Below are 12,003 nucleotides of genomic sequence, written 5' to 3' on the forward strand. Positions count from 1 at the left end.
GAGCAAGCATGACTGGCACTACACAGACCTCTTCGGCCAGCCCTCCTACTGCTGCGTCTGTGCCCAGCACATCCTTCAGGGCGCCTTCTGCCCCTGCTGCGGGCTGCGTGTCAGCGAGGGCTGCCTCAAGAAGGCTGACCAGCTCTTTCTCTGCAAGGAGATCATGATGAGGAGCAACGGTGGAGCCCCCAGTGCGATGCCGCATCACTGGATCAGAGGCAACGTCCCGCTCTGCAGCTGCTGTAAGGTGTGCAAACAACAGTGTGGCACGCAGCCCAAGCTCTGCGACTACAGGTACCGCACGGGAATTTGGCTTTGTCAGTATTGTGCATTCCGCAGGGTTATTGGAGCACGTTACTCCAAAGGTGATCCTGCAGTAGCCAAGGATGAAACTGTTAAAAAAACAGCTTTCAAGAACCTAAAATTAAAATGTATGCTTGTGGGTAATGTGAGTCATAGATAAGACTGTGTCTCCTGGCCGCTTGATCTCATAATTGCATTACTCCAGCATGATGTGCTAGCTACTGTATAATTACATATAAAAGGCTGTCTCTGTCCAAGAGGGTTTATATGTTAGGGGATGACCTTAAGAAGATTCTGACGCACTTGTCATTTGTACAGTGGATAGCCTGAGCAATCTGGGTGGCACAACTCACAGTTCAGAGCACCAAAATGTGTATGCGTTGCTGCAAAAGCTCAGCGTAACTAGAACAACTGTCCTATAGCTGTTTTAAGCATATTTTTAAGGATACTCAAAAAAAGTTAATGGGAAGTTTTAAAAGCTACTCTAATATAATCTATTGTTAAAATTTGTAGTAAGAGTGATAAAAAATTTCAAGGAACCGTTGAACGGGCTTGTGCTGTTGTCAGTAAGGCTGCTTGCAAAGTTGTCAGTGTAATGCATAGTGGCCTGTTACACTGAAATACAGTGCTAGTGGTCCAGGTCCTGGGTACAGAGGGTTACTTCAGCCTTCTCAAAGAATGTCATCTTCCCAGCGTGTATTCTGCCTGGTTTTGCTTTGCTTCTGTGTGATACTGTCAAACTGCTTGCTAAGTAAGCAGAAATACAGTGTAAATGAGCATACTGTCAGAAAAAAAACCTGGAGAGAGACTGTGCATAGGAGAGGAGGGAAGGAGAGGATTTTGGAGGCAAAGGGGGAAGGAAGAAGAAAAGAAGAAAGTCACAGTATAGGGCAAGTATCATTGCTACTCTAGTTGTGTGCTGGATTAGGCAGGAGGATTCCAAAAATAGCTTTCACAGCTGCTTAAACCAAGGCTTTGGATATAGCAAACGAGGATTAACATTCTGCAGAAGCTGGCAGTGGATATTGCAGTATTTCCTCTCGTTCTGGTCGGTTTTCCAGGACAGCTTTTAGAATAGGTCAAAAGGCTGAGCAGTTTTGCGTAACAAAATCCCGTCAGCCTTGTACAGAGTAACCTTTTAGGTTTCAGACTTAAAGGGGTGTTATCGACCTTAAGAAATTCATTAATTAATGTAATTAGTAACACTTCATTAGATTGAATTTTAGCGTTTTATCTGTGCTCTTTAAGGGTGAATAGTTCAGTTTCTCATACAAGCTTTCAGTGTAACTTTGTATTGCAGACAATGCAAGAGGATGTTTATAGCACCTGGTTTTGGAATTAAAAGTAATAGAATTAATTTAAAACTGTTGGGTTTTTTCCACAGAATTCACATACTTTTCTAGACTTGCGAGCACATGACCAAGTTACGTAATTTCCTGTAGCCAATACATAGTCATGTATAGCTTCCAGGGAATGCATGATTTTCTCTGTAACGTGCTTAAAATATTACTTATAATGGTACATGTAAACGTAAGTACTTTTCAGAAAGCTCATTATCTAAAATAAATGAGCAAAATCAGTATGCCTGTTCTTTGAGGATTTTTTTCATGTCTTTTGGTCTTTTTTTCTAGATGTGTGTGGTGTCAGTACACCGTACATGATGACTGCATGGTGGATCATTTAAAGACTGAGAAGTGTACATTTGGAGAATTCAGAGACTTAATTATTCCACCATATTATTTGTCTACAATCAACCAGATGCGTAAAGATAAAAGAACCAGTTATGAAAAGGTAATTGTCTACTGCTTCTTGGGTTTATAATATATTAAAAAAAACCGCACATGAAAACCTGAATTCAGTATGTTGTCAGGTCAATAACTATCAGGTAAATGTTTCAATGTATATGTAGGTGCTTGCAGTGTTAATTCGGAGGTGTTTGTCATTTTATTAACCTGTTAGTTGAAGCGTGAGCAGACATTGGATTTTGTTATTCCAAAACAACACTGATATTTGGGTACCTTCCTTGAATGTTTTGTGATTTTTCTCCTACTGTTTTCATAACATTGCAGTATTTGTTGTTCTAGGCACTGTAGAACAGAAATATTCAACCTTGAAATGTCAGAAGTGTTTGTTTCTATTTTGACTACTTCAGACTAATTGGTAACTTCTTAATTTCAGCATTTGCAGGGGATGGGTTTTGGAGCAAGGCTTTAAACATTTTCAAATGTGCAATGTTTGTGTGACTGACTTACTGTTACCTTTTGCAGGTAGTACCTTACTGCAGAAAACACTGGATGCCAGTCATCATACTGGCTAATACTCGTAGTGGAAACAACATGGGTGAAACTTTACTAGGAGAATTTAAAATTCTTCTGAACCCCGTTCAGGTATTTACAGTGAAAAGCCACTATAATAAAATAAAAGTTTAAATTAGAATAAACATCACTTTGCTTACACAATGGCAGTGGGATCTTGTGTAAGATCAGTAAAAGAAACAAATTCATGCACTTTGTTCTTTTAGAAAGAACAGCTTAATATAGAGAAAACAAAAGTGCAGAGGCTCCTCCCACCCCCATGTTTGTTGTGGTTCTAATACTGGTCCAGTTTTCTATTTATAGCAACACATGCAGTAATTCTGTTAGTGATAACTGTCTGGCTCTTGAAACAGTGTACGATTTTTAGAAAATGAAATATTTATATCTTCTTAATTTGAAACCTGTATTTGTTTAAATCCTTGCTTTACTTGTGAAAATGTCAGTGTTTACAGTTGCTTTCCCCTTAAAGTCCACTGGCGTGGCACAGGATGTTGACGTCAGGCAGTTGTTCCTTGGATTTCCTGGCTGCACCTTAATACTCTTCCTTTGAAGTTCAAAACCAAGCCTTAGAATACAGCCTAATAGAAATCACTACGTGTTTGTTTTAAATGCATCCCAATCAGGCTTTGAAGAATAAACTTCACTGTATGCTGAATATTTAAAAATAACTTCTATCGAAGTCTTTCATCTTTACAGAATTCATCATAATGCCTCTAGATACAGACTTCTTAGGACTGTCAGCTCAATTTATCAATGGCATTTATTCCTAGTGAAGGAGCTGGAGCTCTATAGTGAATTCAGGAAACCAAATCCTGCTCATAAAAAGTCAAGACAGCTCGTTTGCTCATGTAATATTGTAAATGGAGAATCTTTGTTTTGCATTAGAGTGAACTGCTTGAAGCTGTTTATCTGCGAGGCAAATCCTGAGTCATGTTCTGTGAATTTACGGAACTTTCCTTTCTTCTAGGTTTTTGATCTAAGCAAAATTACACCTGCTAAAGCACTCCAACTCTGTACCTTGCTGCCTTGTAACGCTGTCAGGGTTCTTGTCTGTGGTGGGGATGGCACAGTAGGCTGGGTCCTGGATGCAATTGATGAAATGAAGATAAAGGTATTGTGTTTTAAATTAAAAGATATCTTATGGTGAAATGAGTTTTGGAGATGCTGAAGTGCTCCACATAATCCCGTACCTGCATTTATTGTTTTCATCTTCCTGAATAAGCCTACAGAGAAATATTTGCAGAATTGCTTGTTCATACTAGGGGAGGAATGCATCTGGTTGAGTCCCTGTAATTCAGGAAAAATATAAAAGCTTTGGATTTTAAATGATGTTTGAAGTCATTCTTTTCTGTAAAACAAGAAAAGAACAAGATGCAGAATGTTTTATGTGTTGTTCTTTCCTCTTTCTCTAAACAGATTTATTTGTTGTAAATGACATTGCTAATGGCATGAGCTGACATGCTCATATACTCTTATTTCTCCCAGCATGCTCAATCTTTTATAATAACCTCATAATTTTGCTGGCTGTACTGCTTATATTGCCAGTGCGTGAATGAGTGCAGTAATTTGCTTCTGCTCCTTATCATATATTGTAAAGAATCTGTTAGGCTGCAGCCTCACCTATTAACAGCAAGGAGAGAAGCTACAAGTAAGCTGTGTGTCTACTGTTGATTTGAAATGGAAGGTATTCCAGTTTTGAATACTGTAGTATTATGTGCATCTGTAGTTTCAGACCTAACTTCAGTCTCATAAGAGCATTTTGTTGTCTTGTTATGGTTCACAGCCTTGTCTGTCTTCGTATCAGTTCCCAGAGGTGTGTGCAGTGGTAGCGTCAGTGAGTTACCATGGCTGCGGCAAGTCAGCAGTGTTATCGTCAGGAAATCAGATGAGAAGTTCAGGCTTCCACTTACAGATCCAAGCATCCTTCTTTTGAAGGAATACTCTTGCTCAGTATTAATAACACATTGTTTCCATATTGTGTTTGTATTCTCTTTTATTCTCACGATGGTTTAACATTTCCTTCCTTTGCGTGATCCCTGCGATAAGTACTGGAGCGTGCCATCTGCTATGCTAACACTGCCAGCTCTGTTGCTCTGCACTGTGTAACGAGCTGCTGTGAAGATTGATGGTATCTGTCTAACCTGAACATCTGGGGATAAAACAAGGAGAATGAATGCTGAAGAAGGAGCTAATATGTAGTGTTTCTGTATCCTAGGGGCAAGAACGTTATATTCCCCAAGTTGCAATTTTACCTCTGGGAACAGGTAATGACCTGTCCAATACACTGGGCTGGGGTGCAGGTTATGCTGGAGAAGTCCCTGTAGAACAAATCTTACGAAATGTCATGGAGGCAGATGGAATCAAACTAGACAGGTGAGTAACAGTGAAAAGATAAATTCTATAGAACCAGATACTTGTATAGCTCTACTGATACTCAGTTGCAGCACTATATGTAAAGAAAAACAAGTATTGCTGGAGGGAACTGCAAAATAACTGAGATCCAAAGCTAGTCTGAATTTAATTGTTCTACAAGGCTTAACTCTTTAATAATTTAACTAAATGTAAATCTTTTGACTTGATCACAGTATGTAGTTAGATTCCTAACTACAGCTTTGATACTGAGAACAGTCTGTCATGAGTCTAAGTAGTGGCTGTTCTTTTTCAGATGGAAGGTTCAAGTTACAAACAAAGGATACTACAACTTAAGGAAACCAAAGGTATGGTTTGCAAGGATAAATATGGATTCTATGGAATACTTGTATGTTTATACATATTTTTCTGGTTACCTACTTCCCATTAAACACCATGACTTTTAAATCTGAATAATGATATTTAATAAGACCATAACTAGGACTTCTGTCTTACAGGTATTCACAATGAACAACTACTTTTCTATAGGACCTGATGCTCTCATGGCTTTAAACTTTCATGCTCATCGTGAGAAGACTCCCTCTCTGTTTTCCAGCAGAATTATTAATAAGGTATGTTTGGTAAAGTGACATTTTCTCCTTCTAGTTGTGGCTTGACTTAAGGCTGTTTTCTGCTTTACATTGCTTGACTCCCCTACTTCCTTTCATGCTATGAATGAGTTTGAACTCATTTTTCTGGGGGAGGGGATTCCAGGGGTAAATCATGTTTCCAGCTCATTCACAAGTGTTCTCCCTTGCTTCTGCTTAATTGCTCACAGAATATACTGTTTGTTCAATTTTTGTTTAGAATGTCTAATTTGCTTTGAAAATCAATGGGTTAAGGACATTGCCTATCTCCTTTTAAAGTGGCGGGCAAGTTTCTTGTGCAAGTTGTAGCCTATCTCACAAAGAAAGCTTAGTGGAAGGATGTGCAAATATGTTACATACAAATTTTATATAAGGTTTGCAGAACCGTAACTATACATGAAGATTTCAAATAGTCTTCATATGTATTGCCTTTTTCTGACAGTGTTTTCTGTTCTCCCTGTTGGTTTGGTTTTTTTTTAATAGGCTGTTTATTTTTTTTATGGAACCAAAGACTGCTTAGTACAAGAATGTAAAGATCTTAACAAAAAGATTGAGGTAAGTTTTTTAAACTTGCTTATTCTCTGGACTATCAGTGGAGTGTAAATACCTTGTGAAAGGAAAGGGGGAAAGGGTTGCAGTTTACATCGCTGTATTTGTATAAGATTGGCTCTGGAACTGGAGTATTTTTGATGTTCCTTTTGCCATCTGCAGCTTACTTCATGGAATTCATGTCTTGGAGCTAACTGAAAATTCCTGACTATTTTTTTTTTTCTGGCCTTGACTCAGTTGTATGAGTACAAGTACTAATATTCAGATAAAATTTGCCTTTGCACCAGAGAATTACATGTCAGAGTTCCTTTTTATTTTCTCTTAACAGAAATCTGTTACAGCGTAAGATATCTTGTGAAATCAGAAGTAATTTTTTTTGATGTATGAAAAGAAAACATATTCTGTTTGTACAATTTTTCTTCAAGTGGAAGCCTATTAAGTGCATAAAGCAAATAACTAGGTTAAACTGAAGTACTGAATCCGATCCACAGTAATTAACTTCTATTTATGCTTTAAAGCTAGAGTTGGATGGTGAGAGAATCGAGTTGCCCGATTTGGAAGGGATCATTGTCCTGAATATTGGATACTGGGGAGCTGGCTGTAGGCTCTGGGAAGGAACAGGTGATGAACCTTATCCCTTGGCAAGGTACACAGTGCGTCTTTTTTTTCCTTTAACAGTTCTTGTAGTGTAAGCAATTCCCTCCAGTAGACTGTGCTTACGTAGCTAGCCTTGTCTGAAAGTCAGAAGGGTTCCTTGTGACAGCAGGATATCTCAGATATTTATTTTCCTCGTGTTAGAGACTTGGACTGAGTGCATCCCACAAATCAGATTTTTTTAAGACCTCAAAATGTCTGGCGTGATTAAGCAATAGCATTGAAGAGGCTGTTAAAAATAAAGATAGCCGTCAAAAAATTTTTAAAAAGCCATTGTGTGTCCATTTCAGAATATAAAAGAATACGTCTTACTAGATGTTTAAAATATAAAATAATAACAAAGCAAGCCAAAAATTTGACTCCTATACTTGAGTAAGTTGGCTGGAGCAATGCTAAAGAGAATAGGTGGGTACATTAGTTATTCCCTTTTGTGTCTTCCTTCTTCAGAAGCCACGTATATAAATATACTTTATAGTTCTGCTAAAAGGCTTATGATCCTGGATTTCTAAAAATAACTTAGGTAAGGTCCTTTACCAGAAATGTGAGCCATTAAAAATTTTTCCTGTGGATTAATGACTGACTGAAAAGACAGAAAATTTTACAAATTTATGGAAGAGAAATCCACTGTGAGCTTTAAATACGCAAGATGAGCCTTGGAAAGTCATATATCCACAATTTCCAGAAGCTAGCTAGGGTGTTCCAGCTGGTGTATTGCTCCATACTTGCCTTTTTTTATGGCTTCGTTTGCCCTCCAGTGTGATTTGTTGTCCAGCACAAATAGATAGTTTAAACATATTTGTAGAATAACATTTGTCTTCTCTATAGGAATAGCCATAAAAGGACTCTGTAATATTTGGATAGGTATTCTAGAGCTCATGAGCATCGCTAAAGAGTCTCCTTTCTTAATTCACAGGCATGATGATGGACTTCTGGAGGTTGTTGGCGTTCATGGTTCTTTCCACTGTGCCCAGATTCAGATGAAACTAGCAAATCCCCTTCGCCTGGGGCAGGCCCATACAGTGAGGGTAAGTGGTGTTTGTGAACCTGTTTCCCTAAATCTTTTTTAATACACAGTATAGAATCTCAAGCACGCAACTGTCTGATCTGAAGTTGCAGGTTGCAGTTGAGCTAGATTTCTCTCTTGCTTAGTAAAAATTCATTATCTCCTAATTCACAGTCCTCTGTTGCTGTGGACGGTGGCCTACGAATGCAACTAATTTTATACTGAGTTTCTCCCTGGCCAGGCTGAAAATATGCAGCATCAGTATATTGTTGTTGTAAAAGGTATTTTCAGAGCTCCTTTGAACTGCTATTTTTGTGTGTTCTTCTATTTAACACCAGCTGATCTTGAAGAGTTCAAAGATGCCGATGCAGGTGGATGGAGAGCCGTGGGCTCAGGGGCCCTGCACTGTTACCATAACTCATAAGACACGTGCACTGATGTTGTATCCCTCGGGTGAACAAACAGACGATGAAGCTTCCAGCGTGTCTGAGCAAGACCACGTGAGAGAACAGACAGATGAAGATGTATAGATTTTGTGGAATTAACGTAACACAGTGACGAACTTCAGGTCATTAAAACCACTGAGAACGCCTAATCTGGATTAAGGTTCATGTTGTAAGGTTCATACTTGTGAATGAACTAGAGCTGAGGAAAAAGCCATGCTTTGACATTCACAAAAGCTTTGACAGCCGAATTACCACAACTGTTTTGCCTTTCAGACTGGTGGTGATGCCCAGCCTTTCTCGCTGGAGGCGTTAGTTACTCTAACGGCAGGAGAGAGAGACAGCGCAGCCCTTCCTTGCTGGAATCAGATCTTCTGCGCACACACAGTATAGTATGAAAAATGTTTGATACACTTGGAGAGGTGAACAGCTGGGAGCTTGGCCTGCTTCCACCTGCCCTCTTCCCCAGAACCGTTCCAGAACAGAAAACCAGACCAAGCAGGATGTGGGCTGATTTTCTGACAACAGCCTGCTCCTGGCTGCCATCTCTTCTTAGGAGCAGGACAGATACTTTTCTGCACACCTGCTTGTGCAGGGCATGTCTAATAAGCTTGACTGGGAACGTGGTTAGTAAGAGAGTTGCTTTTGGACCAAAGGTTTCTGGAAATGTTCTGTTAGCAAATGACCTTATTCAGTGGCTTTGTAAGCCATAGATATAGTACTCCTGAGGCCGCGAGTACCCAACATACAATTTAAAAATAATTGTATCATGACTTGCACTGAGTGATCCTGTGACTGACTCTGCTTCAGTTCAGTGGGAGACTAATTCTAGGTTTTGAAAATAGCAACATCATAGTTCTTGAGGAGACATTTTGGAGGAAAACTGGGACAAAGAAGCTGTCTTTGTTAGCTCTTTAGACAAGGGTTTTAAAGAAATAATGATGATCAGCAAATGCGGAGCTTTTTAAAGGCTTGTTGAAGATCTTGCTTCATAATTACCTGAAAATGATCATTAGTAAGTCGCTGTTACCTGTTTCAATTTTAAGTGTGGAGGTTGAGAGATAAGTTCACAGAGGCTAGCAAGTTCTGGCGTTCATAAGTATAATGTGATTGTGAAAAAAGCATGGAAGCATTCGGTTTCTGACTGGCTCTTAGGGGGTCAAAGATACCTTGTTGGACCTGAAACTTCATTTCCCATATGAATATAGGGCAAGAAAAAGATTGGCAGTCTGTCCTCATGGTAAAGGGTTAAGAGCACATACAACAGAACACGGAAACTGTCAGTTTGGCGTGTCTGAAGCTTCTCGGGTTAAAAGCTGCTCTGGTGAAAACATCTTAATGGTTAACAGCAGTAAAACTCTGCTTCCTTTTTTCTTTTCTAGTGTAGGTATTTTAAGCCTGCAGCAAATGAGAGCAGTGAGTTGAGGTTTAAAAATTTGTCACTAAGTAATTCAGTAAAGCCCGGTTGAGTTACTGAAGGTGATCTTCCAAGTAGGGAGATAACTTACGCTGAGTATATACTGCATAAACCAAGATCATAAAAGAAGTTGAGAGCTTTGGACTGAACTTTGAGTGTTGCTGCTTTTGGCAGAACTCCCCCAATCTTTTTTTTTCTTTATGCTGACTGAAAGCGATACCATTGGGTAAAGTAGGCTATGTTTCTAGGTTTTGTAAAATGCAACTGTTTTTCAACAATCTATAAAATGATGTTTGCATTAACAATTAATGAACTATTTATATTTTAAAATAATTTATTGAAACCTTGGCAAAGTCAGTATTTTTAAAACCTTAAATTGTAATCCTCTTTGGAGAACATTTTTAACTTGATGGTATTCATTGTAGGAAGTATACGTACCATCTTCAATACTACTGATTATCAGTGAATTTATAGCTGTCTGAAAATGTGCTTAGAGTGTAATGAACTGTAAGGCAGAAGCCATTTGTAAATTCAGTATTCATTAGCCCTATAGACCCCATCTCAGTTATTTTATTGTATGTAAATGTAGAGAACAAATTAATAGCTAAATCTCTCCAAAAAGTGTTTAAAATACCCAAAAGTATACAATGCTGGATAAATCCACTATCCTTTTTTTTTTTTTTTTTTTGAGTTATGAGGCTCAGTTTGTGTTTTCTCCAAAAATCTTACTAGTTAAGTTATTACTGTTTTTAATACCTTGTAACCATCAGCATCCTAAAAATACTTAAGTTCTGTGCTATGGTTCTTATGTAACCGTTGTTTACAAACAAATAAGTCTGGGAAAGCAGGGTATGTGCTATGAAAGGCAGTATTTTCTCAAGAAAAATTACACCACAGGTTACTTAATCTAAACTATTCATAATACAGAGTTACCTCAAGGTGATGAGATGATTATCCAAATTGTTTTGTAAGTTAACTGTTCCAAAACTTCACTCTTTGAACTCCTGACGTCTAGAAAAAAATATAATTGATGCTAAGTCTTTGAAAGTCTCCCTGTTTTACAGTAGGCGAGCTGGCTTCTCGGCTTGTGCTTTTGTCCGAGTGGGTACCGGTGATGTTGTACCATGTTTGTGCAGGCAGGATCCTCCCTCTTACTGCGGCTTGCTAGGAGTCCAGTCCTAAATGTGTGAGATCCTCTTTGGGAAATGTAAATCCGTCATTCCTTTTGGAGAAACAAAGGAGAATGAATAGTGAAAGTCCATCTAGTTGGGTGCTTGTTTGGGACAGCTCCTGGTCTTGCTTGTATTGGACTGTCCCCTTCTTTGCATGCAGAAGTGAAAAAGTTTGTGTTGCACAAATTGACAGTGATTGCAGCAGGTGATGGGTAGCAAACGTGGCCATTGTAAGCATGGGGAAACCTCTTGTAACATTGTGTTTATGGTATGGAGAGTATTTTGTAAGGTTGAAGTGTCCAAATCAGATGTGAGGTCATCCTTCTGTTGTAACTCTACGTACCTGTCACATGCATGACAAAAGAAAGTTCTTTTTAATCATCCCATGTTAGCACTAGGATCTGTTGGGAAGTCTTCCTGTTTCCAGCAGGCTGTCCTTCGATGTCAGTGTACCCTCCTTTCCAGGATGTTGCAGATGGGGTTAAAGCCTGTTTTGAGTTACCTTTATGGAACTGTTTTAGGTTTTAGTCCAACTGCAGACAGAAAATGTCAGCAATAGGCTCCCAGATTCTAATGCTAGCATAAATGAACTTTTCTAATTTGTAAAATAGCTGTAGCTGTGTAATGTTGTCCTGTTTGTGTTGTGATTGTAAAACAGTTACATGCTTTTTTAATGCATACAGCACCAGTACAAATAGCTACTCTCTAGCTCTCGAGAAAACAGATCAGAAACCTGAAAACGCTGCAGTACATGCTCTCCCCAGGAGAGGGGACTCTGCAGCCGGATCTCATGTCGTGTGCCGAAGAACTTTCCCTTATGGTGTTTACAATTAACATTGAAAAATAGTGAAAGAAAGCAATGTTTCAAAAAGACAAATGATGAATAGTTTCTTCTGACAGTCTTCATACAAGATACCGTTGTGTAAAATGTACAGGGTGAATAATAACATCAGTTGTCAAGCCCTCAAAAGTGAATTCACAAAGTTTTCAGTTGTATTGGTGCATACAGTAGGTTAACTGAAGTTTGGTCAGATTCTGATAACTTCCTCTACTGTAGGTTCTCAGTCCTGTGCCATGCACTATAAGATATGTAAACTTGTGTGGAGAGCTTTTCTGTGAGTCAGCTTCCTGCGTTGCTCAAACCTCGCCTG

The 12,003-nt window shown here is 38.9% G+C and overlaps 1 protein-coding gene across 1 annotated transcript; it reads left to right on the forward strand.

The window, feature by feature from the left end:
* Positions 1-7: 7 nt before the first annotated feature.
* On the forward strand, positions 8-8,350 carry DGKE (diacylglycerol kinase, epsilon 64kDa; the record flags this gene model as incomplete). The annotated part of the gene is made up of 11 exons (XM_010081543.1): positions 8-294; positions 1,935-2,094; positions 2,571-2,690; positions 3,586-3,729; positions 4,834-4,991; positions 5,284-5,335; positions 5,486-5,599; positions 6,098-6,169; positions 6,682-6,809; positions 7,731-7,842; positions 8,159-8,350. Coding segments are annotated over 11 exons (1,539 nt in total), but the record flags the coding sequence as incomplete, so codon positions are not given.
* Between the last annotated feature and the right edge of the window lie 3,653 nt (positions 8,351-12,003).

The sequence above is a fragment of the Pterocles gutturalis genome, unplaced genomic scaffold, assembly GCF_000699245.1.
Source record: "Pterocles gutturalis isolate BGI_N339 unplaced genomic scaffold, ASM69924v1 scaffold33334, whole genome shotgun sequence".
NCBI classification, from domain to species: domain Eukaryota; kingdom Metazoa; phylum Chordata; class Aves; order Pterocliformes; family Pteroclidae; genus Pterocles; species Pterocles gutturalis.